The sequence below is a fragment of the Hypanus sabinus genome, unplaced genomic scaffold, assembly GCF_030144855.1.
Source record: "Hypanus sabinus isolate sHypSab1 unplaced genomic scaffold, sHypSab1.hap1 scaffold_61, whole genome shotgun sequence".
NCBI classification, from domain to species: Eukaryota; Metazoa; Chordata; class Chondrichthyes; order Myliobatiformes; family Dasyatidae; genus Hypanus; species Hypanus sabinus.
In genome coordinates this window covers 1186470-1214105 of record NW_026781466.1, presented here as the reverse complement: position 1 = coordinate 1214105, position 27636 = coordinate 1186470, and the positions used below count along the sequence as shown (strand labels likewise).

Below are 27636 nucleotides of genomic sequence, written 5' to 3'. Positions count from 1 at the left end.
CTGTTTCAGTTACTGTGGGGCCAGGCACCCATACTGCTCAACAGGAACAGGGAATAATACCAACGGAGAGAGTCAAAATGAGCCAGGTCACAGATTGGAGGCGGCAGAAATGCCCCATTGTTATAGAGACAGGAAGAGTATCAGGGAATTGATGGTCATTCCAGGTTCCAGCACTCTGCCCAGTCAGGAGATGATTTCTCTGTCCAACTTGGGTTGAACATCACTGTAACAGTGTGATACCAGATCAAACCTTGGCAACTCAAGAATTCTCATCTGAAATGTGGTCCTAAATCCATTGATGGATTTTGTAAATCTTTTCACAGGATAAAAATGAGAAGGAATTTGTCACCGGGAATCTCAAACACAGTCCGCCAGTTTTGCTGTCTCTGTCTGGATATTTAAGAAGTCGAGCAAGGATATTCAATCAACCATCCTTCCTGCTCAGACTGTGGGGAGGGATTTATTCGGTCATCTCAACTGAAGGTACATCAGCAAGTTCACACTGGGCAGGGCCATTCACCTGTTCTGTGTGTGAAAAAGGATTCAGTTGGTCTTCCCGCCTGTGGACACACCAGTCAGTTCACACCACACCGGGCGGAGGCTGGTCATCTGTTGAATTTCTGGGAAAGGATTCACTCAGTCATTTGACCTAATGGCTCACCAGCAAGTTCACACTGGGGAGAAGCCGTTCACCTGTTCAGTCTGTGGGAAGGGATTCACTCAGGCATCCAACCTACGGAGACATCAGCGAGTTCACACTGGGGAGAAGCCATTCACCTGTTCAGTCTGTGGGAAGGGATTCACTCAGACATCCAACCTACGGAGACATCAGCGAGTTCATACTGGGGAGAAGCCATTCACCTGCTCAGAATGTGGGAAAGGATTCAGTGAGTTATCCAACCTACTGGTACATCAGCGAGTTCACACTGGGGAGAAGCCGTTCACCTGCTCAGAATGTGGGAAAGGATTCCGTGAGTTATCCAGCCTACTGAGACATCGGCGAGTTCACACTGGGGAGAAGCCGTTCACCTGCTCAGAATGTGGGAAAGGATTCCGTGAGTTATCCAGCCTACTGAGACATCGTCGAGTTCACACTGGGGAAAAGCCATTTACCTGCTCAGAATGTGGGAAAGGATTTACTGATTCATCCACCCTACAGAGTCATCAGCGACTTCACACTGGGGAGAAGCCGTACACCTGTTCAGAATGTGGGAAGAGTTTTACTCAGTTATCCCAAGTACAGAGTCATCTGCGAGTTCACACTGGGGAGAGGCCATTCACCTGCTCAGACTGTGGGAGCAGATTCACTCATTTATCCAGCCTACAGAGACATCAGCGAGTTCACACTGGGGAGAAGCCATTCATCTGCTCAGAATGTGGAAAGGGATTCATTCAGTTATCCCACCTACAGAGTCATCAGCGAGTTCACACTGGGGAGAAGCCATTCACCTGCTCAGTCTGTGGGAAGGGATTCACTGATCCTTCCAACCTGCAGAGTCATCATCGAGTTCACACTGGGGAGAAGCCGTTCACCTGTTCAGAATGTGGGAAGAGATTTACTCAGTCATCCCAACTACAGAGTCATAAGCGAGTTCACACTGGGGAGAAGCCGTTCACCTGCTCAGTCTGTGGGAAGAGATTCACTCATTCATCCACCCTACAGCGACACCAGCGAGCTCACACTGGGGAGAAGCCGTTCATCTGTTCAGTCTGTGGGAAGAGATTCACAGAGTCATCCCACCTATTGAGCCATCAGCGAGTTCACACTGGGGAGAAGCCATTCACCTGCTCAGTCTGTGGGAAGAGATTCACTGATCCATCCAGCCTACAGAGTCATCATCGAGTTCACACTGGGGAGAAGCCGTTCACCTGCTCAGAATGTGGGAAGGGATTTACCCAGTCATCCCAACTACAGAGTCATCAGCGAGTTCACACTGGGGAGAAGCCGTTCACCTGCTCAGAATGTGGGAAGGGATTTACCCAGTCATCCCAACTACAGAGTCATCAGCGAGTTCACACTGGGGAGAAGCCGTTCACCTGTTCAGAATGTGGGAAGAGATTTACTCAGTCATCCCATCTACAGAGTCATCAGCGAGTTCACACTAGGGAGAAGCCGTTCACCTGCTCAGAATGTGGGAAGGGATTCACTCAATCTTCCACCCTACTGAGACATGAGCGTGTTCACACCGGTGAGAAGCCGTTCAATTGCACAGAATGTGGGAAACGGTTCACTCTGTCATCCCACCTTCTGGAACACCAGCGAGTTCACACTGGGGAGATGCCGTTCCCCTGCTCAGAATGTGGGAAGAGATTCACTCAGTCATCCCACCTACAGAGTCATCAGCGAGTTCACACTGGAGAGAGGCCATTCACCTGCTCAGACTGTGGGAGCAGATTCACTCATTTATCCAGCCTACAGAGACATCAGCGAGTTCACACTGGGGAGAAGCCGTTCATCTGCTTCGTCTGTGGGAAGAGATTCACTGAGTCATCCAGATTACTGGAACATCAGCGAGTTCACACTGGAGAGAGGCCATTCACCTGCTCAGAATGTGGGAAGAGATTCACTCGCTCTTCCACACTACAGAGACATCAGCGAGTTCACCCTGGCGAGCAGCCATTTACCTGCTGAGAATGTGGGCAAGGATTCACTCAGTCATCCCAACTACTGGCACTCCAGTCAGTTGTTATGAATCCCTAGGTTTTGTTTGCTGTGGACTGTCATTTTAAGAGAGAGAGATTAAGAAGGTGAATCAGTCTGATTTGCAGCTTGTTTACATCACTCCCAGCTTGTTTAGTTTTAGCTGAGGACACAGACACTCAGAGTCAGGAGATGAAGGAGAAAAAATGGAAGGATCTATACAAGGGAAATAGGTGCCAAGGGTCACTGTTTGGAATTTCCCTATGCCCACAAAAGTGGGTTAATTATCGATCCAGCGTACACAAATGTGTGGTTGTCACGTCGTTTGATCCGTATGAGTGGATCTGATTTGGGGTATCCTATGAAGACCACTGATGTGTTAACCCTTGCCTGTGTGTGGTGTGGTAATTCATTTGAAGACGATACCCCTTGTGACAAGTCACTTTGGGTGATAATTAGTATGTGGATTTGGAAGGATGACAGATAAAATCTGCAGTGACTGTTCTCTTGTTTTACCACCATGCAACCTGTGGAATTCGACATAATTGCCTTCCCTTTACATTTACCCTGGATTACAAATATCTCTTTCATCAGTTATTCCGTGGCTGAACTGAACTTTCATAATTTACCATCTCAAGACTCCAGACCTTGGTTCCCCCATGCTCAATAGTTTTGGATTTATACTTACACACATATATAAACATAACACTGTTAACTTTTGTTTATTTTGCTTAAGTTACTATATTATAAGTACATTCTAATAAAGGTAGTTTTAACATCAAAAACAGATTCCTGCTGTAGTCTCCACGAGGAAATCTGCAGATGTTGGAAATTCAAACACACACAAAATGCTGGTGGAACACAGCAGGCCAGGCAGCATCTATAAGGAGAAGCACTGTCAATGATTCAGGCCGAGACCCTTCGTCAGGCAGTCTCAGGCAGTCCTGACGAAGGGTCTTGGCTTGAAACGTCGACAGTGCTTCTCCTTACAGATGCTGCCTGGCCTGCTGTGTTCCACCAGCATTTTGTGTGAGTGTTGTTTCAGGTGTAGTCTATTGGTGCTGATTTGTTTCAAAAGCTTTACAATTCATAACAAAATTGGGGCCTGCATCCGGGATATGAACATCTATGGGGGCGTCGTCATTAATTATCGATTTCATTGGGGAAGTCCCTTTTGATTTATTTGTGTGTGGAAAATCAGCAGCGGATGCTGATTATTGTTTGGAAGCAGCAACCTCTGAGGCATTAGAGGATGCCAGAAGGATTGAGTTGTTGAGTCTTGTTAGAAGGGTAAAACTTGTTATGTTGAAATTGACAATGAGGAGGGCACAGTTGCAGAGGATAACAGCTGAACATTATGTTTCTGAGAGTGTGTTTAAAGTGGAGGAGTTGGAGGTGTTTCCTGAAAGTAAATCTAGTGAGCTTGAGCTCCAGTATGAGTGAGAAAAATTAAAGATGGAGGCTGCGGAAAGGCAGAGGCAGTTTGAGGCTATCGAGGCAGAAAATCAGAGAGGAGGCAGAAAAACAGAGGGAGGAAGCAGAAGGACAGAGGCTATTCGAGCTGTAAAAGATACAGTGGTTGCAGCAAAGGGGTCTAGCGTTAGACTCTGGTGATGAGTTTGAGGCCAGTCAGGAAATTAAATTGGTACCTCCATTTGATGAGACAGAGGTTGATAAATACTTACAGCATTTTGAGAAGGTTGCTTAGAATTTAAAGTGGCCAAAAGAGGGTTGGTTCTCTTACAAAGGGGGAGGCTTAGCAAGCCTATTCTGCTTTGACAGTTGATGAAGCAGCTGATTATGACATAGTGAAACAGGCTGTGCTCAAAGCTTATGAGTTGGTCCCAGAATCATACAGGCAAAAGTTTAGAAATTTGTGGAAATCTGTGAACCGGACATATGTAATTTGCTTATGAGAAGTCTGTGTGTTTTGATTGCTGGTGCACATATATGATGATATATATGATGATGATAAATATATGATGATTTTAATAGCTTGAAAGAGTTAGTTTTAATTGAAGAATTCAAAAAGTGTGTCCCTGATGACACAAAAACATATTTAGATGAAAAGGATGCTGCCACTTTGCAGGAGTCTGCTAGATTAGCAGATGAGTTTGCTTTAACTCATAAGTTTAAGTTTACCCAGAATAAGAGCTTCCAAAAGAGTAGCAGGGATCACCAGGGTAAACGCGAAATTATAGCTGGGACTAGTGACAAGTGTAAGGATGAAGGGAAGCAGTTGAAAGAGAAATATTCTGGTCTTGCTTGTTACTATTGTAAGAAAGCTGGTCATATGATGGCTAATTGTTCTGTCCTGAAGAAGAAAAAGGAAAAGGTGTCAGTCCCGAATACCTGTGATCAGTCTGTTGAAGCACCTATCAACCCACAGGGTTCTGAACATTCTGTTGAGGCTCAGTTATGGACTGAGAGTTCTGACCGAATTAAGAAGGCTTTTGATCATTTTATGTCAAATGGGTTTGTATTAGTAAAGGAAGGGTGAACCCAAGAACCAGTGAAAATTCTTCAAGTTACTGGCGATTCTCAGTCACTTATATTAGACAGCATTCTAAAGTTTGGTGATGAGATTTAACACTGGTGAGGTAAATCTTATTAAAGGCATTGTGCCGTTGTACAAGGTAACTTTACTGTCAGGGTTGGTTTCAGGACCTGTTAAAATCGGATTATACTCCATTTTACCATTGGAAGATGTTGGTTTGCTGTTCGGGAATGACCTAAAATTGTTCCTGCAGTGCTATTGACAACTAAGACAACCACTGACGACCCACAGATGGATTTTAACATTTATCCTTCCTGCGCAGTAACTCAAAGTATGGCTAAGAAGTCTGCCGATGCAGACGGTTCTGTGCAGCATGATTCTGATATCCATGATAGCCAACATCGGGATTCAGGTTATGATGTCAGGGAATTTCTGCCTTCATTGTTTCAACAGGATTCAGGTCGTAAGTCTGATGAGAAAAATTTATCCCTGTCTGGGAAGGAGTTTATAGCAGAACAGAACCGAGACCCTGAGATTGAAGCTTTAAAAGAAACAACTTTCTCAGATGATGAGATTAAGAAAGTGCCAGTAGGGTATTATCTCAAGGATGGAGCGTCAATGAGGAAGTGGAGGCCACCTGCTATTCCAGCAAGTGAGGAATGGGCAATTGTTCACCAAGTTGTAGTTCCTAAAGTTATATGGCTGAAATTTTAACTTTGGCCTGCAGTCTGCCATCAGGTCGACATTTTGGAGTGAATAAAACTGTAAACAGTTATGAAATAATTCTACTGGCCTAATTTGAGGAAAGATGTTGTGACCTTTTGCAGAATCTGTCACACTTGTCAAGTTGTGGGTAAACTGAATCACTCTGCCCTATACCTGCATTCGGTGAACCCTTTTTAAAATTTATAGTGAGGGGACCTTTGTCCTTGTTAAAGGAACAGTGGATTGATGGGGATATACATCTTAACTTGTTAGACTTTGTGTAGAAGTTCAAGAATAAACTACAAGTCTGTAGTCCAGTGAGACAAAACTTAAAGATTTCTCAAAACAAAATGAAGTGTTGGTTTGATAAGTTGGCTTTGGAAAGAAAATACCAGGTGGGGGATAAGGTGCTTGCCTTATCTCCAATATTGATGAATCCACTTCAGGCTAAGTTCAATAGACCGCATGAAATAGTCTCTCAAATTAATGATCTGAATAATGCTATTAAAACACCTGACCAACGTAAACTAACACAGGTGGTACACATAAATATGATAAAGCCTTATTTTGACAAGCAGGCTCCATCTGTGAGTGTTGTTGTCAAAACAAATGAATCTGGTAACCCTGAGAATGAAGCAATTGACTCGTCTGAGAATTTTCACAAGCCAAACATGGTCGCAGTTAGGCTAATCAACTCGGTTGTTCCAGAAAACATTGTTAACAAGTCGGCTCATCTGCAGCCAAAGCAACAACAACAGCTGAAGGAAGTAATCCTGATGTTTAAAGATTTATTTCCCGATGTTCCCAAGCAAACCACGGTCGCAGTACATGATGTAGATATTGGTCAAGCCAAACCGATTAAACAACATCCATATTGTATGAACGTTGAAAAATGTAAATTGGCTGAGCAAGGAATTGAATATATGCTGAAAATGGTACTATGAGTCCTTCAGCATCAGATTGGAGCTCACCCTGCATTATTGTGCCTTAACCTGATGGTGGTGTTAGATATTGCACTGATTATGGGAAGGTAAATTCATTAACAAAAACAGAATCCTGTCCTATCCCTAGGGAGGATGATTGCATCAATAAGGTTGGAAAAGCTAAATTTCTTACAAAGATTGATCTGTTGAAAGGGTATTGGTGTGTTTCATTGACGGACAGATGTAGAGAAATTTCTGCATTTGTGACACCTTCTGGGTTGTGTGAATGCAATATTTTCTCTTTTGGAAGGAAAAATGGTCCAGGATCATTCCAGAGAATGATTGATTCTCTAATTCGAGGGTTAGAACATACAGATGCCTATATTGATGACTTAGCCACAGGGAGTGGCACTTGGGAAAAGCATATCTCTGCAGTAGAGAAGCCGTTTGACAGGCTTTCCCAGGACAACCTTACAGTTAACTTGGCTAAGAGTGAATTTGGCCATGCCACTGTGACCTGTCTTGGCTATGTTGTTGGTCAAAGCAAGTTGGCTCCTGTTGGGGCAAAAGTCCAGGCAATTTCTCAAGTTCCTATTCTGACTGCTAAGAAGGCTCTTAGAAGGTTTCTGGGAATGGATGGATATTATCGTAAGTTCTGTAAGAACTTTGCTGCTATCGCTCTTTCTCTGACTAATCTCCTGAAGAAGCGTGAAAAGTATGTTTGGACCGAACCTTGTCGGGAGGCATTTGATCGATTGAAAGTTATTATTTGAGGTTAGGCCAATCAATGTAGTGCTGTCAGCCAATTTCATTAGCAGGTTGGAGCTGTGGGTGGCAACACAAGTCATGGGTGCACAGAGAGTAAAGGAGAGGGCCAAAGAGACAACACTGTGGGGTATGAGTGCTGAGGGTCAGAGAGACAGGAGATGGAGCCCACTCTTACCACCTGCCGGCGATCTGACAGGAAGTCCAGGATCCAGCTACACAAGGCAGGGTGAAGGCCGAGGTCTCTGAGCTTCTTGTCGATACTTCACGCCTTCGTATGGCTACTGCTCTGCCCATGACTGTAAGGAACTGCAGAGAACTTTGGAGAGCAGAGAACATCAGAGAAACAAGCCTCCACTCCATGGACTCTCCCTACACTTCCACTCCCTCGGAGAACCAGGCCATGTACTCAAAGATCCTCACAACCTGGACATTCTCGCTGCAAACCCGCTCCCCCATCGGGGAGGAGATACAAAAGCCTTAAAGTGCGTAACACCAGGCTGAAGGATGGCTTCCTGTCTGCAGTTATAAGCCAAATGAATGATTAAGTGGACTCGACCTCACAATGTAACTCGACGTGACCCTGCACCATGTGTCTATCTGCACTGCACTTTCTCTGCAGCCATAATGCTTTGTTACAGTTATTGTTTTATCGTATATCAGACCGATGTACCGTTGTTATGTATCGATCTGTGTGGATGGTACGTCAGGGAAGATTTTCACTGTCGTTCAGTACATGATGATAATAAACAAATTCCCCATTTTAATTGTGTGCAAATATTAGACAGACTGAGCTTCTGCTCTGGAACCACAGAAGGAAACTGAACAGTTCTCTTTCTGAGGAACGCAAATGAATAGAAAAGGCGTTAATTTCTCATTACGATCTGCGGTAAGTGGGATCAGGTGACTGGTGGTGGGTCTCCCATATCAATATCAGAATCAGGTTTAATAGCACCGGCATATGTCATGAAATTCGTTCAGAAGTAGAACCTAATTTTTAACCATAGATTTTAACAATTGTGATTTAATATAAGAATATAAATATCACATTGTTAAATTATATAAATAGTACAAAATGAAAAAAAAGATATAATAAACTATTTTAACTGTGCCGACTGTTTGACTGACTGGGTTGTTGCTTTGGAAGTAGTGGAGTGAAGCTTAACTGAACTTTACACAATGATGAGAAGCTCAGATAATTATAAAAAGCTAAATTCTCACATAAGTGGGTCAGACACCCAGAAACATCGGCAGCACTTCAGCAGGTAAAAACAGTGGAATGAAACATGCTGAAAATATTGCCGAAAAAAACCATATTGTCCACCACAACGAGAGGACGTGACAGATCCGGATCTCACTGCCTTGTCTGAACGGGGAAAGATGAAGCTCCACGTATAGGTAGAGCAGTGACCCGCAGATGCTGCAGATCTGCAGAGAAACGTGAACAGGAAACGGGATCACATGGCCGCTTCGGTCTCTCACCCCCAGACATGTCCGTTTACCCACTACTCTGTGGAAAGACGCAAACGCCACTCATATCTCCACTCACCTTAACTGTATTAGACATTTCAACCTCCAGGAAAAATATATCGTCTGTCCACTCGATCTATTCCTCTCGTAATCTTATAAACGTCCATCCAGTCTCACCCCAGCCTGCGCCGCTCTGGAGAAAACAACACAAGTTTGTCCAGCCTCTCGTTATAGCTCATGCCCTCTAATCCAGGCAGGGTCCTGGTAAACCTCTTCTGCGCCTTCTCCAAAGCCCCGACATCCTTCCAAGAATGGGGGCAACCAGAACTGTATGAAACACTCCAGATGTGGGCTAACTAGTTTTATAAAATTGTGTTACAAACTGTAGCGTTTTAGAAACAAACCAGCAGCAATAGAGTTCACACTGGAGTCTGGTTTTGATGTTAAAACCATTATCTTTAGTAGTATCGACTGATAATATAGTAACTTAACGAAATAAAGGAAAGTTACCAGTGTTATGTGTATATATGTGTAAATATAACTCCCAGACTATCGAGCGTGAGGGAACAATGCTCAGAGTCTTGAGATGGTAAAGTAGGAAAGTTCAGTAACACACAGAATAAATGATGGGAGAGAGATATTTGTAATCCAGGGTGAAACGTAGAGAAAAGGCCGTTACCTCAAAACAACCACCGTCGAAGTTCTTATCCGCTGAATCCGTCCACCGACGAGTTATCAGCGAAAGTGACCTGTCACAGGAATACCGTCTTCCAGGGGTTACCACACAACATTCCCAGGCAAGGGTTAACACAAGATATTCCAAAACCTACTCCTATGGATTATACGAAGTGACAGCCACACACATTCGTTGTGGTTCCGTGTACCGATGATCAACCCACTCCTGTGGGCATAGGAGAGTTCCAAGCCTCAGCTGCGACTAACTGAAGCGATCAGCTTTTCCAGTCTCTCTCTCTCCCTCTCCCTCCCCCTCCCTCTCCTCTCTCTCTCCCTCTCTCTCTCTCTGATGGTTCAGTCCACAGTCAGCGCTGTCAGCCTGTGACTGACGTCATAGTCCCGCCTCCTCACGCCGGCGCTCTTAAAGAAACAGTCACAGTACGACCGCAGGCTCGTAACAGCCGCAACACAACTTCCCGACTTTTGAACTCAATGCTTCAACTAATAAAGACAACCATGCCATTTGCCTTCTTAACCACCCGATCAATCTGTGCAGACTCTTTCAGGGAGCGATGAACTTGGAGTCTAAGATCCCTCTGATCATCAACACTGTTCAGGGTTTTACATTTAACAGTGTTCTGTCTCATACATTCGACCTACCGAGCTGCCAAGATGATCATCACTAATCAAATCCCACTGAGATTTCTCAGGTCCTGTTGAATTTATTGCCAAGTGCTCAAGTACGGGAAGGTACAGGTACAGAGAAACACTGACTTGTGGCAGCATCACAGGCAAGTACATTCAGATAACACGCGGAACACAAATTATACGATTCTCTGTCAGTAACAGTTTATAAATATGTTTTATGTCATTAACGATATTTAAAATACATTGTGTCATGATCAATACTAAAATGTGCATTTGTGTCAATAACAGACTCGGAAATGTTGAATTTGGTCTCTGTCTCCATTCCTCCTGTAATCCACAACCAGCTCCTGTGTTTTTGTCACAATGAGAGAGAGGTTGTTTTCTTGACACCACTGTGTCGGGGTGATGACTTCTTCTCTGTCGGCTGCCTCGTTATTATTTGGGATTCGGTCGATCAATGTTCTGTGGTCAGCAAATCTAATTAGCAGATTGGAACCCGCCACTGCAGACCCACAGTGCACTATGTACTGATTGCAAAGCTACGAAATTGCATGTGAATAGCCTCCCCTCCCCCAACTCCACTCTTTCTGCCTCACCAGCAGACTGAGGCATCACACATCTCGCTGCCTCCGCCAGGATATTAAACTGTGAACAACTATGGTCAGGGACTGCTCTGTGGGGTACTCCAAACGCTACCTCCTTCCAGTCTGAAAACGATCCACTCATCCAGACACACACTACCGGCAGTTTATCATCTCCAACGAAAAAGCCTAATCACCTATTCCCGATGTTCAATACCATTGCTGACTCTGAGTTTACCACCGTCAAATGCCGGGAGGGACATAATAATCAGAAAGTCTCCAGTCGCAGCCGTGTAAATACAATGTGATCTCAGTAGGTGTGTGGCGCATGCTCAGAATGCGAAGGAGACAGACAAACTGAGCCAAGTCACAGACTGATGAAGGGGAGGAATGATCCATTTTGATACAGAGCGGGAAGCGGAGAGTTTGATGTTGTGCCTGATGCCGGAACTGTGGCCAGTTAGAAGTCTTGTTCCTCCAACTTGTTTTGAACTGTGAAAATGTTTTATTTATACGAAGACACCATGGACGCTAAAGTTATTTGAGTTGAAATGTTGTCCTTCACCCACTGACGTGCTTTGTAAACTTTTAACAGTGTAGAAAAGGCAAAGGATTTGTGTATGGGAATTTCAAACACAACAACACGTTAGTTCCGCTGTATCTGTCAGTTCACCAGCGCTTGAATGCCGCCGATCCTTGAATGTGGAGGCGGAGATGCTGGAGAAGACAGCGCCCCACTCGCCACAAGGAGAGCCCGAACACGTGACCATGTCCGTGATCTGATTGGATACATCGCCATGACGTTCCGAGCACTGTGACGTCAATCACTGGCTCTCATTTTGGAAGGGATTCAGTTGGCCATCACAGATACACCAACAGCTTCGCACTGGGAAGCGGTCGTTCACCTGCTCCGTGTGTGCGAAGAGACTCATTCAGTTAACCCACCTTGTGATGCTCCGGTGTGTTTACAATAAAAAGAGGCCACATTTCTGTCCGGAGTGAGCAATGAGTTTCACTCAATCATCCCAGCTGCTGCAACACCAGCAACTTCACATCAGGGAGGAAGTTCAAATCAGCTCCGTGTTAAATGTTTAACCATCACGGTGACTGAAGGCAGCTGCAGGTTCATGAGGGACTGTTACTGTCAGATTCTGCAGTTCTTGCGGCTGCTCATGTACCCAGGACTGAACCCTGGTCACTGAGCATTGGAGGAGTCTGTTCTGCTGATGTTAGCCTTAAACTAGACTGGCGTTTAATATTGTGGATCTGTGAAAGGTAAATCAGTTCTGTATCAAATCCCGCGTCTCAGGTACTTACTGTCTCCACCACACTCACACTGTATACTAGGAAGGCCACTCGGCCCATCTGGTCCCTGCCCAAGTTTCATTTCCATATCAGTATATGCCGTTCCCCTTTCACTCTCCCTGAGATTACAGGTTGCAACTAGTCACCACTCTGTGGGATAGGAGATTTCCCTTGAATTTCATAAAATCACAGAAATATATAACATATTACCGATGCTTAGGCCCAGAATGTTGTGCCGACCATGTAATTTACTCCAGAAGCAGCCTAGAATTACCCTACCGCATAGCCACCTATTTTCCTAAGCTCCATGTACCTATCTAAAAGTCTCTTAAAAGATCCTATTGTATCCGCCTCTACCACCGTCGCTGGCAGTGCATTCCACCCACACACCACTGCTTAAAAAAATTAGCTCTGACATCTCCTCTGTACCTACTTCCAAGCAGCTTAAATCTATGCCCCCTCGTGTTAGCTGTTTCAGACTGGGAAAAAGCCTCTGACTATCCACACGACCAATGCCTCTCATCATCTTATACACCAGCATGAATTCCCTGCATGATTGTCTCCGGGCTGAACAAGACGATGAGCTCACTGTGGTTGTGACGTTGTTCAGGGCTCCGGACGAAGTTGATTAAACTCCTTCTTCGGCGCTCTTTTCAACGTTTTGGGTCATTTTCACCAATTTTAAAGGACTGTGCCTCAGACAGCTGGGTTGTTGCAATTGTTACGTACCAGCAGCAATAGATCACTAATGGAGTCTGGTTTCGATGTGAAAACCACTATCTTTATTAGTATCTACTCCAAATATAAAAGATTAAACGAAATGAACAGAAGTTAACAGTGTAATGCGTATATATAGCTCCCAAACTATCAAGCTTGGGAAACAATGCTTAATGTCTCCAGATGGTAACGTGGAAAAGTTTAGTAATCCACGGAATAAGTGAGTGAAAGGAGAGATTTGTAAATCCACACGATCATGTAGAGAGAAGGCAATTACGAAGAATTCCACACACATTCCACGCTGGGTGAACGAAATAACAGTCGCCGATGATCTTATCCGTCGATTAGTTCCGAAATCAACTTAGAAATATCACCAGGTGACAGTGACAGGAATATCGTTTCCAAGTGGTTACTACAGAACACTCGGATTCCAGGTAGGGGCCAACAAAAGTGATACCACAGGATACTCCAGCAAATCCACACATATGGATGATACGAAGTGACAGTCACACATCCGTTGTGCACCGCGTGCCGATAATCAACCCGATCTTCTGGGCGTGGAAGAGCTCCAACCTTAGAAGTGGCAAGCTGAAGGTCCAACAGCTTGTGCCTGTGTGTGTGTGTGTCTCTCCTCTCTCTCTCTCTCTCTCTCTCTCTCTCTCTCTCTCTCTCTCTCTCTCTCTCTCTCTCCCCTCTCTCTCTCTCTCTCTCTCTCTCTCTCTCTCTCTCTCTCTCTCTCTCTCTCTCTCTCTCTCTCTCTCTCGCAGCCGCAGTGTGTGACTGACGTCACAGTCCCACCTCACTCAGGCACTTAAAGCGACATTCACAGTGAACGGATCTGCGGTCTCGCAACACAATGCTCCACTAAATTCTGACAGCAGACTAGCGAGTGAAACTTCGAGTCAGAAACCAAAGAGTTGCCAGCCTGAGTCGGGGCTTTGGGGCTCCAGAGAGAGAGATGGGGTCTAGAGTTTAAGAGGAGGAGGAATCAAACCAGCAGGATGTGGCTACAAAAGAAAGATCAGAAACAATTGGAAACTGGTTGACCTAAAAAAATGTGGTTAATTTCTGAAAAACTCTGGTGGAAATCAACAGATCCGGAAGCAAATGTGGAGAGGAATAAATGGACATCGTTTAGGCCGAGCCCCTTTTGCACGCTCAGGCTGTGTACTCCGCTGCTTAGTTGCTGCTTGAACTACAGAATTCCTCCAGCATTGTGTGTGTGTGCGTCGCTGTATTCCCAGCAACTGCAGAATCTCCTGTGTTTTATAACTGCATTTTACTTTGGCATATGATACACGTTGATATTGAGTATATTGTTTATGGGAGCCGCTTTCTGCGTTAAAACAGCTGCAGATTTTTCTATACACACGAAAAAAATGAGGTATGTATATTGAAACAGTGCCTGCAGAAATCTTTAATGGCAGTGTATTTAAAATTTCGCTTACTCTGAAGCACCGAACAAATGCGCAAGCGTCAGGGTTGATGACGTCCCCAAGTATCACGCATGCGCACAGTACACAGAAGGCCTTGCAAATACCGGGTGCAGCTAAGAGCGATTCTCTACTTTTTTAAATAAACAGCGACTGAGGGACGATTCCTGTGAAATCCGGACACCGTTACCCGCAATCCCGGGACAGTCCTGCTCAATCTCCTCTCTCTCAGCCCCACGATCCGTACACGGGCCCCGGGGAGCTTCCGGCTGATGAGGGAATGGGAACCGATGGATCTCTCAGACAGAGCTGAGCTCCAGCTATCTAAATGCAAGGATTAGGAACTCGGAGAAAGGGAACAAAATCTTTTACATCAGCAGTTGAGAAGATCACCTTTGTTCTTTCCTCAATCACAAACAAGAGAACATCTGCAGATGCTGGAAATCCAAGCAACACAAATTGCTGGATGAACTTTTCCACAGATGCTGCCAGACCTGCTGAGTTCCTCCAGCATTTTGTGTGTGTTCTTGTTCTGGACTTTTCTACCGGTGAGAATATAATTTGTCCCATTCTCTTTTGGTACATAATGATATCAAACACCTTTGTCCTGGGCAACAAGTAACGTTCACATCACAAATGTGCCGGACTCCAATGAGACAGACTACTGCCCTTCACTTCATATTCATTGGCATTGCCATCACTGTAAGTCACTTGGGGGAGACTTCAGGGAAAATATTTATGTAGAATACAGAAACTGGTGATACCTGTGTGCATTGTTGGTGATGAAAAGTTGCTGGAGAATTTGCAAGTTGGAAGAAGTGGAGTTATATTTGGAAATCTGACTTTTTAAACATAATTTAGCAAGCAAACCACATATGGACAGTATGCAAAAGCTTTGTTGAGAAAATCCTTCATGTTCGGTTACAAGCCTGCTACATAGATCGTGTGAGAGTGCAGATGAACTGGACTGAACCCAGAGGAGATCAAAGTTCCTATTGACAGTGATTTGCTAGCTCATAAGATGAACACCTCTCTGTATAAAACTCACTGTGCACATTGTCACTGGCAACAAAATGCACAGTACAAGATTTATGTGCACACTGGTTATTCCAAATTAGAGGAGATATTAGAGGGAAGGAGGGGAGACATCCAGTGTCCCTGATGCCTTCACTGACAAGATGTACATCCAGCTGCAGCTTGTAACCCTGCACTTTAAGGTGTTGGAACTTGAGGCAGATGAATTCCACATCATCCGGCAGTTGGATGTGGTGATGGATGTGACATGAAGTGAGGTGAGTTGCACCTAAGGTGCAGGGCACAGGAAACTGTGTGAGAGTCAGGAAGGGGAATGCGGTTAAATGGTCATCATTGAATAATCTTGTGGCCATCCCCCACAACAACAGGTAGACCACTTTAGAAAGTGTTGTGGGGAGAATTAACTGGCAGAGGAAAATCAAAGGGGTGATAGGGGATTCGTTAGTTATGGGGACAGAACAAAAGGCGACTAATATCTTAGGCTTGCTAGATGTAGCGTGGTGTCGGGGGGCAATATGATTAAAATAAGTTGTAGGGGGAATGAGAGCCAGAATGACAGAACAGATAGTGGAGAGGGTGAATCGAATTGAATTGACTTTATTACATAAATACTTCATAAACATGAGATGGAGAAAACTACATTACATCTCCTTCTAAATCTGCAATGTGTAATTTATAGTAATTTATAATAGATAGTTTGTACATAGACAGTCAATATAACATCGAAATGCAATTGTATCTGCATGAATTAATTAGTCTGATGGCCTGGTGGAAGATGACGTCCCAGGGCCTGTTGGTTCTTTTGCTGTGTTACCGTTTCCTGGATTGTAGCAGCACGAACAGTTTGTGGTTGTGGTGAACTTGGTTCCCAATATCTTTTGGGCCCTTTTTACACAAGTGTCTGTGTAAATGTATTGAATGGCAGAAAGTTCAGAACTACGGATGCGCTGGGCTGTCCACACCACTCTCTGCAGGTTCCTGAGATTAAGGGAAGTACAGTTCCCATACCAGGCAGTGATGCAGCCAGTCAGGGTGCTCTCAATTGTTTCCCTGTAGAAAATTCCTAGGATCTCGCCCCATCCGGAACTTCTTCAGCTATCTGAGGTGGAAGAGGTGCTGCTGTGCTCTTTTCACAACACAGCCGGTATGTACAGACAATCTGAGATGCCTGGTGACGTTTATGCTGAGGAACTTAAAGCTGTTCACCTTCTCAACCGCAGATCCAATGATGTCAGTATCAACCGCAGATCCAATGATATCAGCCTGTCTCCATTCCTCCTGTCATCCACAATCAGCTCCTTTGTTTTGGTGACAGTGCGGGAGAGTTTGTTTTCTTGACACCAGTCAGAATAATTGCTGGCAGAGTCAGCAATGAAATGGTTGAGCATGGGGCGATGAATGTGCTGAGCTGTGTATATCACAATGCAAGAAGCCTCGTAAGAAAGCCAGATGAGCTCAGGACAGGGAATTGTGATATTGTAGCCATTATTGGGACTTGTTTACACCCAACAGTCTGAGGAATTTAGAGGAACAAATTTGTGGAGAAATCACAGACCATGCCAAGGAACAAAGGATAATTCAGTAAGTGATTTTAACTTTCCATATATTGACTGGGACTCCCATACTGTAAAAGGACTAGATGGAGTAAAGTTTGTCAAATGTGCCCTTAGTACGTAGAATTCCCGACGTAGAAGTGTGCAATAAGCTGTTAGGAAATGATCCAGGGCTGCTGACAGAATTTAGTAAACATCATACCGTGAGATTCAAAGTAAAGATGGAAAAAGAGAGGTCTGGACCACAGGTTGAGATTCTAAATTGGAGAACAGTCAATTTTGATGGTATCAGAAAGGATCTGACAAGTGTGGTTTGGGACAGGCTGTTTCCTGGCAACGGAGTATTTGTAAGTGGGAGGCCTTCAGAAGTGAAATTTTGAGGATATAGAGCTTGCATGTGCCTGCCAAAGTAAAAGTTGAAAGGTAACTGGTCCAGGGAACCTTGATTTTCAAGAGAAATTGAAGCCCCGGATATTTTGTTCCTCTAAAAGCCTCAGACTGTTGGGTGCTACTGAGATCCATTAATGACTACAAATCACAATTCCACACACTGAGCTCATCTGACTTTTTTGTTGTCATCTTCTGTTAGGTTCTAAAAGCTTCTGAATAGTTTTTGCTCTTTTGTTTGCCCTCTGTTTGACTTTTATGTTGGCTCTGGCTTCTCATTCCAGCCACTGTTGTGTCCTCAATGTTTTCACTTCTTTGGGATATATTGATCACTCAGCTCTTGCTTGCATTTGCCCTATCTATACTCTCATGGTATTCTATACTTCTAACAAGTCGTCCGTCCAATGTTTAATTTCTTTGTGTATGTTTGGAGCCTTTTTTAGGTGCATATGATGATGAGGGGCATTGATCGTGTGGATAACCAGAGGTTTTTTTTCCCAGGGCTGAAATGGTTAACACGAGGGGGGCATAGTTTTAAGGTGCTTGGAAATAGATACCGAGGCAATGTCAGGGGTAAGGTTTTTTTTTTACACAGATAGTGGTCGGTGCGTGGAATGTAAGCCAGCAGTGGTTGACAAAGCAGATACAATGGGGTCTTTTAACAACCTCTTGGATAGGTACATGGAGCATAGAAAAATAGAGGGCTGTGCACTAGGGAAATTCTAGGCAGTTTCTAGTGTAGGTTAAATGGTCGGCACAGGACTGTGGGCCAAAGAGCCTGTAATGTGCTCTAGATATCTCTGTCCTATGTGAAGGAGCAAAGCAACTTCGGTTATTCGCCGATCCTCTATTACCACCCCCATCACTAAAGATGACTTAATTATCTCTGCTGGGGTCCCTACAATTTCTGCTCTTGCCTCCCACAGGGTCTGAGGGAGCACCTGGCCATACCCTGGAGATTTATCCACCCTAATCTGCCTCAGGATGGGAACCACCTCCTCTGCTTTAGTGTGTACGGGGTCCACGATGTTAATGCTGCTTTTCCACACTTCCATTGACTTTGTATCCCATTTGCTGAGGAAACAGAGATGAAAGAAAATGAGGATCTCCCTCTCTGCTTTGTTTACAAACATGGATTGCCACGTTGGTCTTCCAGAGGACCAACTTTCTCCCTTGCAATACTTTTGCTCTTAATCTATCAGTAGAATCCCTTAGGATTATCCTTCATCTTTTCTGTGAGGGCAACCTCAGAATCAGAATCAGACTTTAATCGCCAAGTACCTGTACACATACAAGGAATTTACTTCCAGCAGATGTTGCCTCTCTGCTCATAACAATAATAATGATAAATATAAATGAAAATATAGATTATACATACAGGTAGTGCAATCCAAGTAATAGTTAGCCGACAGTTAACTGGCAGTCAACTGTTCAGCAAAGTGACCGCAGTAAGGAAAAAACTTCTCCAGTGCTTATTAGTCTTAGTCCGGAGGGATCTGAGGTGCCTTCCAGACGGAAGCAGTTCAAACAGTCCGTGCGCAGGATGGAAGGAGTCCTTTATGATGTTCCCCGCCCTCTTCTTCAACCTGGAAGAGTACAGGTCCACAATAGAGGGCAGGGAGGCTCCAATGATGCGCTCGGCATCTTCTTTTAGCCATCCTGATTTATTTCTTATAGCACAGAACACTAGAGGGGAATTCTAGGCAGATTCTAGAGAAAGTTACATGGCTGTCACAACATCTTAGGCTGAATGGCCTGGAATATGCTGTAGATTTCTATGTTGAACAACCAATTAACTTCTCTTCTTTAACCTGTGCAGGGTCCATGATTTTAATGCGGCTTTTCCACACTCCCATAGAATCTTTGTCCATCTCCTAATAAATAGAGATGAAAAATTATTTAAGATCTCCCCCATCTGCTTTGGTTCCACACGTGGATTTGCCATTCCGGTCTTCCAGAGGACCAACTTTGTGCCTTGCAATGCTTTTGCTCTTAATCTATCTCTAGAATCGCTGAGGATTATCCTTCATCTTTTCTGTGACAGCAACCTCATGCCTTCTTTTAGCCATCCTGATTTATCTCTTATGTGTTCTCTTGCATTTCTTATACTCCATAAGAAACTGCCTGTTGATCCCTGTTATGCAATTCCATTTTGTGCTTCACCAGGGTCTCAATATCTCTTGCAAACCAAAGTTCCCTACATTTTCTATCTTTACCTTTTATTCTGGCAAGGAGATACCCGCTTTGTACTTTCAAAATTTCGCTTTGAAGGCCTCCCATTTACCAAGCACACCTTTGCCATAAAGCAGCCTGTCCCAATCCACAGTTGCCAGATCCTAGTGTTGATTCCAGGTGTGGATCCATGTCCTGAACACATCCACCTTTCCTATGCTGCTCCTTGTATTGAAATATACAGGGCTCAGCATATTCACCGCACCATGCTCAACTTTTTCATTCCTGTCTTTGAGGACTGAAAAACATCTGTCTCCACAACCTCTCCACTACCTGTTCTGTTATTCAGGCTCCCATTCCAACTTTGGTTTAACCATCCTTATCCTCACCTCCCAGCATGCAGCTCTATCAGCCCTTTGGCTTTCTGCTCCCAGATCGATAAAAAGGAGGTACAGGCAGATAGGAACAAATGGAGTACTTATGAAATACAGGAAATTCAAGTGAACACTTATGAAAGAAATAAAAGAAGGCATCAGGTTGCCCCAGCAGACAAGGTGAAGGAGAATCCTTAGGGATTCTGCAGATATGTTAGTAGCAAAAAGATTGCAAGGGAAAAAAAATTAATCGTCTGCAGGATCAGAATGATAATCCATATGAGGAGACAAAATAGATGTGGGAGATTTATTTTGCATCCGTATTGACTCAGGAGATGGACACAGAGTCTGTAGAAGTGAGGCAAAGCAGCATCAACTTCATGGACCCTGTACAGATTACAGAGGTGGAGGGGTTTGCTGTCTTCAGGTAAATTAGTGTGGATCAATCCCCAGGGCCTGACAAGTTGTTCCCTAGGATCCTGCGGAGGACAAGTGCCAAAACTGTACGGGCACAAGGACAGATATTTAAATAATCTTAAGTGGCAGGTGAGGTACTGGAGGATCGGAGGACAGCCAATATTGTTCTGCTGTTCAAGGAAGGCTCTAAAAATAAACTGAGAAATTGCACATTGGTGAGCTTGACATCAGTAGTGGGAAAGGTCTTGGAATGTTATGTGCAGGAACCCGATATATAAGTATTTGGATCGATGTGGACTGATTAAGGATAAACAGCGTGCATGGTAGGTCATGTCTAACCAATCTTATAGAGTCTCTCGAGGAAGTTATCAGGGAAATGGATGAAGGCAAAGCAGCAGATGTTGTCCACATGGACTTTAGCAAGGCACTTGACAAAGTCTCATATGGGAGGTTTGTCAAGAAGGTTCGGTCACTCAGCGTTCAAGATGAGACAGTAAATTGGATGAGACACCATCTTTGGGAGAAGCCAGAGTGTGGTAGCAGATGGTTGCCTCTCTGACTGGAACCTGCGACTAGTGGTTGCCACAGGGATCAGTGCTGGATCTGATGTTGTTTGTCATCTATATCAGTAATCTGGATGATAGTGTGGTTAACTGGATCATCAGATTTGTGGATGACACCCAAGATTGGTGGTGTAGTGGACAGTGAGGAAGACTATCATGGCTTGCAGTGTGATCTGGACCAGCTGGGAAAATGGTTTGAAAAAGGGAAAATGGAATTTAATGCAGACCAGTGTGAGTTATTGCACTTTGGTATGACCTACCAAGGGAGGTCTTTCACAGTTACTGGTTGGGCACGGAGGAGTGTTGTAGAAGAAAGGGACCTGGGAGTACAGGTCCTTAATTAACTGAAATTTGTATCACAGTCAGATAGAGACAGAAAAAAAGATTTCAGCCCAATGGCCTTCATGAACCAAAGTACTGACAACAATAGATGGATTTTATGTTCACTTGTAGAAGACATTGTTGAGGCCTAATTTAGAGTATTGTGTGTAGTTTTGGTCACCTGCCTACAGGAAAGCTGTAAAAGAGGTTCAGAGAGTTCAGAGAAAATTCACAATAAAGTTGCCAGGTCTGGAGGACTTGGGTTATAAGGAAAGATTGAACAGGTCCAGACTTTATTCCTTGGAATGTAGAAGATTGAGGTGAGATTTGATTGTGATAGAGAGCATAGATAGTGTAAATGCAAGCTGGCTTTCTCCACTGAGATTGGGTGGGACTACAACCAGAGGCCAAGGGTTAAGGGTGAAAGGTGAAATGTTATGTGGAACATGAGGGGAAACTTCTTCACATAGACAGTCATCTGGGTGTGGAATGAGCATCCAGCACGACTGGTGCATGCGAGATCCATTTCAACATTTAAGAGGTTTGTGTAGGTACCTGGATGGTAAGGGTATGGGAGTGGGCAATTTAAATAGTTCGGCATAAACTAGATGGCCCAAAGTGCCTGTTTCTGTGTTGTAATTTTCAATGACTGTGACAAAAACCTGAAATAATACAAAAATTCACTCTAAATCCTTTTTAACAGATGTGCGGACCAACCATTCATCTCAGCAGGAATTTTTTATATGGTGTTAAAACTGTGGCATGTTAAGTTAATAATACATAAAAGGAAATCACAGTTGCACGTCAAGAAAGACTATATGTGAGAGACTGTTTCAGTTACTGTGGGGCCAGGCACCCATGCAGCTCAGCAGGAGGAGGTAATAATACCAATGGAGAGAGTCAAACTGAGCGAGGGTTCAAATTGGAGATGGCCAAAAGCCCCATTCTTATAGAGACAGGAAGAGCATCAGAGAATTGATGGTCATTCCAGATACCAGCACTCTGCCCAGTCAGGAGATGATATCTCTGTCCAGCTTGTTTTGAACCTCACTGTAACAGTGTGATACCAGATCAAACCTTGGCAACTCAAGTAATCTCATCTGAAATGTTGTCCTACACCCATTGATGGATTTTGCAAATCTTTTTACAGGTTAAATACAAGAAGGAATTTGTCTCCAGGAAGCTCAAACATGACATGCCAGTTTTGCTGTCTCTGTCTAGATATTTAAGAAGTGGAGCAAGGGATTCAATTGACCATTCTTCATGCTCAGAAAGTGGGGACAGATTCACTCGGTTAACTGACCAACTGGCATGTCCGTCATTTTACACAGGAGAAAGGCCATTCACCTTCTCAGACAGTGGGAATGGATTCACTCGGTCATTTCAACTGAAGGTACATTAGCAAGTTCACACTGGGCAAGGGCATTCACCTGTTCTGTGGGTGAGAAAGGATTCACTCAGTTTTCCCACCTGTGGACACACCAGTCAGTTCACACCAGGCAGAAGCTGGTCATCTGCTGAATTTCTGGGAAAGGATTCACTCAGTCTTAATGGCTCACCAGGGAGTTCACATCAGGGAGCGGCCATTCACTTGCTCAGTCTGTGGGAAGAGATTCATTAAATCATCCCACCTGCTGAGTCATCAGCGAGTTCACACTGGGGAGAAGCCGTTCACCTGCTCAGAATGTGGGAAGAGATTCTCTGAGTTATCCAACCTACAGAATCATCAGCGAGTTCACACTGGGGAGAAGCCATTCACCTGCTCAGAATGTGGGAAGGGATTCACTCAGTCATCCCACCTGCAGAGACACCAGCGAGTTCACACTGGGGAGAAGCCGTTCACCTGCTCAGACTGTGGGAAGAGCTTCACTCACTTATGCAACCTACAGAATCATCAGCCAGTTCACACTGGGGAGAGGCCATTCACCTGCTCAGAATGTGGGAAGGGATTTACTCAGTCATCCAGCCTACTGAGTCATCAGCGAGTTCACACAGGGGAGAGGCCCTTCACCTGCTCAGAATGTGGGAAGGGATTCACTCAGTCATCCCATCTGAAGGTTCATCAGCGAGTTCACACTGGGGAGAAGCCATTCATCTGCTCAGTCTGTGGAAAGGGATTCACTGATTCATCCACCCGGCAGAAACATCAGCGAGTTCACACTGGGGAGAAGTCGTTCACCTGCTCAGAATGTGGGAAGGGATTCACGGATTCATCCTGCCTACTGGTACATCAGCGAGTTCACACTAGGGAGAAGCCGTTCACCTGCTCAGAATGTGGGAAGGGATTCACTCAGTCATCCCACCTGCAGAGACATCAGCGAGTTCACACTGGGGAGAAGCCATTCAAATGCTCAGAATGTGGGAAGAGATTCACTCAATCTTCCACCCTACAGGCACACCAGCGAATTCACACTGGGGAGAAGCCATTCACTTGCTCAGTCTGTGGGAAACAATTCACTCTGTCATTCCAACTACTGAAACACCAGCGAGTTCACACAGGGGAAAGGCCATTCGCCTGCTCAAAATGTGGGAAGAGATTCGCTGGATCATCCAACCTACAGAGACATCAGCAAGTTCACACTGGGGAGAAGCCGTTCACTTGCTCAGTCTGTGGGAAAGGATTCACTCAGTCGTCCCAACTACTGGCTCACCAGTCAATTCACAATGGGGAGTGGCCATAGTTATGAATCCCCGGGTTTCGTTTGCTGTGGGCTGTCATTTTAAGAGAGAGCGAGAGAGATTAAGAAGGTGAATCAGTCCGACTTGCAGCTTGTTTACATTGCTCGCAGCTTGTTTCCTTTTAACCAAGGACACAGACAATCAGAGTCAGACGGAGACGAAGGAGGAAAAATGGAAGGATCGAAACCAGGGAACTAGAGGCCAAGGGTCACTGTTTGGAACTTTCCTATGCCCACAAGGGTGGGTTAATTATCGATTCACCATACATCGTATGTGTAGTTGTCACCGCGTTTGATCCATAGGAGTGGATCTGATTTGTGGTGTCCTATGAAGACCACAGATGTGTTAACCCTTCCCTGGGTGTGGTGTGGTAATTCACTTGAAGATGATACCGCTTGTGACAAGTCACTTTCGGTGATAAATCTTATGAGGGTTTGGAATGACGACAAATAAAATCGATAGCGACTGTTGTGTGGTTTTACCACCATGGAACCTGTGGAATTCAACATAATTGCCTTCTCTCAACATTTACCCTGGATTACAAATATCTCTCTCATCACCTGAACTTTCATACTTTGCTATCTCAAGAATCCAAGCCTTGTTTCTCCAGAGCTCAATAGTTTGGGAGTTTTATTTAAACACATATATACACATAACATTGTTAACTTTTGTTTATCTTGCATAAGTTACTATATTACAAGTAGATTCTAATAAAGATAGTTTTAACATTAAAAACAGACTCCAGGTATAGTCTATTGCTGCTGGTTCATTTCTAAAACGTTATGATTCGTAACAAAATTGGGGCCTGCATCCAGTATATGAACAGATTTGGGGGCGTATTCATTAATTATCAATTTCATCCCTTTTCATTTATTGGTGTGTGGAAAATCAGCAGCAATGGATGCTGACCAACCTCTGAGGCATTAGAGGATGCCAGAAGGATTGAGTTGTTGAGACTTGCTAGAAGGTTAAAACTTGCTAAGGTGAAATTGACAATGAGGAGGGCACAGATGCAGAGGATAATAGCTGAACATTATGTATCTGAGGGTGTGTTTAAAGTGGAGGAGTTGGAGGTGTTTCCTGAAAGTAAACCTAGTGAGCTTGAGCTCCAGTACAAGTGAGAAAAATTAAACTGGAGGCTGCGGAAAGGCAGAGGCAGTTTGAGGCTAGAGAAGCAGAAAAAAACAGAGAAGAGGCAGAAAAATAGAGGGAGGAAACAGAAAGACAGAGGCTGTTTGAGCTGGAAAAGATAAAGAGGTTGCAGCAAAGGAGTCCAGCGTTTTTCTCTGGTGATAAATTTGAGGCCAGTTGGGAAGTTAAATTGGTCCCTCCATTTGACGAGGCAGAGATTGATAAATACTTTCAGCATTTTGAGAAGGTTGCTCAGAGTTTAAAGTGGCCAGAAGGGGTTTGGCTTATTCTCTTACAAAGTGTAATTAAGGGGAAGGCTCAGCAAGCCTATTCTGCTTTGACAGTTGATGAAGCAGCTGATTATGACATAGTGAAACAGGCTGTGCTCAAAGCTACGAGTTTGTCCCAGAATCATACAGGCAAAAGTTTAGAAATTTGAGGAAATCCGTGAACCAGACTTTTATGGAATTTGCTTATGAGAAGATAGTGTGTTTTGACCGCTGGTGCACATATAAAAATGTGAATGATGATTTTAACAGCTTGAAAGAGTTGGCTTTAATTGAAGAATTCAAAAGGTGCGTCCCTGATGACATAAAGAGATATTTAGAAGAAAAGGATGCTGCCACTTTGCAGGAGTCTGGGAAACAGTTGAAGGAGAAATATTCTGGTCTTACTTGTTACTATTGTAAGAAAGCTGGACATGTGATGGCTGATTGTTCAGTCCTGAAGATGAAAAAGGAAAATGAGGCAGTCCCAAATGCCCGTGGTCAGTATGTTGAAGCACCTATAAATCCGTAGGGTCCTGAACATTCTATTGAGGCTCAGTTAAGGTCTGAGAGGTCTGACCGAGTTAAGAAGGGATTAGATCATTTTATGTCAGATGGGTTTGTATTAGTAAAGGAAGGGTCAACCCCGGTAACAGTGAACATTTTTTGAGTTACTGGGGCTTCTCAGTCACTTATATCAGACAGTGTTCTAAAGTTTGGTGATGATTCTAACATTGGTGAGGTAAATCTTATTAAAGTCATTCGGGGCGACATGGTTTCCGTGCCATTGCACAAGGTAACTTTACTGTCAGGGTTCGTTTCAGGACCTGTTAAGATCAGATTATGCTCCAGTTTACTGGTGGAAGATGTTAGTTTGCTGTTAGGGAATGACCTGGCAGATTGTAAAGTTGTTCCTGCAGTGCAGTTGACAACTAACCCAACCACTGACGAGCCACAGATGGATTTTAACATTTATCCTTCCTGCACAGGAACTCGAAGTATGGCTAAAATGTCTGCCGATGCGGGAGAGCTTACAGCAGAACAGAACCTAGACCCTGAGATTGAAGCTTTAAAAGAAACAGCCCTCTCAGATGATGAGACTAAGAAAGTGCCAGCAGGGTGTTACTTCAAGGATGGTGTGTTAATGAGGAAGTGGAGGCCACCTGCTATACCAGCGAGTGAGGAATGGGAAATTGTTCACCAAGTTATAGTTCCTTAAGTTTATAGGGCTGAAATTTTAACTTTGGCCCACAGTATACCCTTAGATGGCCATTTTGGAGTGAGTAAAACGGTAAACAGGATTACGAAATAATTCTACTGGCCTAATCTGTGGAAAGATGTTACGAGCTTTTGCAGAACCTGTCACACTTGTCAAGTTGTGGGTAAACGTAATTAGGTCACCCCAGTGCCCCACTGTGATCTATACCTGCATTCGGTGAACCCTTTTCAAAATTTATAGTGGATTGTGTTGACCCATTGCCAAAGACTAAAGCTGGCCATCAATATCTGCTAACTATTATGTGTACTGCATCCGGATTCCCAGAGGCAATACCTCTCAGAAATGTTAAAGCTAAAACTGTGGCGAAGGCTCTTACCAAGTTTTCTACATTTTCTGGTTTGCGTAAAGAAATCCAGTCTGATCAAGGACATGATTTTACATCTGGATTATTCCAGCAGGTAGTTTATGAACTGGGAGCTGAACAAATTACATCATCTGCATACCATCCAGAATCACAAGGGGCTTTAGAAAAATTTCATTCCACCCTCAAAACAATGATTATGATATTAAAATGTTGAAAATGGAAAAGACTGGGATGAAGGTATACATTTATTTTTGTTTGCAGTAAGAGAGTCGGTACAGAGATCACTGGGCTTTAGTCCATTTGAACTTGTATTTGGTCAGAGAGTGAGGGGACCTTTGACCTTGTTAAAGGAACAGTGGATTGATGGGGATGTACATGTTAACTTGTTAGACTATGTTTTGAAGTTCAGAAATAAACTACATCAAGCCTATAGTCTATTGAGACAAAACCTAAAGATTTCTCAAAACAGGATGAAGTGTTGGTTTGATAAGCGGGCTTGCAAACGAAAATACCAGGTGGGGGATAAGGTGCTTGCCTTATCTCCAATGTTGACAAATCCACTTCAGGCGAAATTCAACAGACCGTATGAAATAGTCTCTCAAATTAATGATGTGAATTATGTTATTAAAACGCCCGACTGATGTAAACTAACACAGGTGGTACATATAAATATGAAAAAGCCTAATTTTGACAAGCAGGCACCGTCTGTGAGTGTTGTTGTCAAAACATATGAATCTGGTAACCCTGAGAATGAAACAATTGACTCATCTGAGACTTTTCACAAGTCAAACGTGG

At 44.0% G+C, this 27636-nt stretch overlaps 1 protein-coding gene across 8 annotated transcripts; it reads left to right on the top strand.

The window, feature by feature from the left end:
• The first annotated feature begins 224 nt into the window (after window positions 1-224).
• On the top strand, window positions 225-27636 carry LOC132389610 (zinc finger protein 235-like). 8 transcript variants are annotated; one of them, XM_059962115.1, is made up of 2 exons: window positions 225-2552; window positions 22782-27636. In XM_059962115.1, the coding sequence occupies exons 1-2, from the start codon at window positions 653-655 to the stop codon at window positions 23861-23863; spliced, it is 2982 nt and encodes a 993-aa protein (XP_059818098.1). In that variant the 5' UTR covers window positions 225-652; the 3' UTR covers window positions 23864-27636. The 8 variants fall into 8 exon arrangements, with proteins under 8 accessions (XP_059818098.1, XP_059818096.1, XP_059818095.1 ...); XM_059962113.1 differs by having other exon boundaries at window positions 225-2599; window positions 22829-27636; XM_059962112.1 differs by having other exon boundaries at window positions 225-2226; window positions 22795-27635.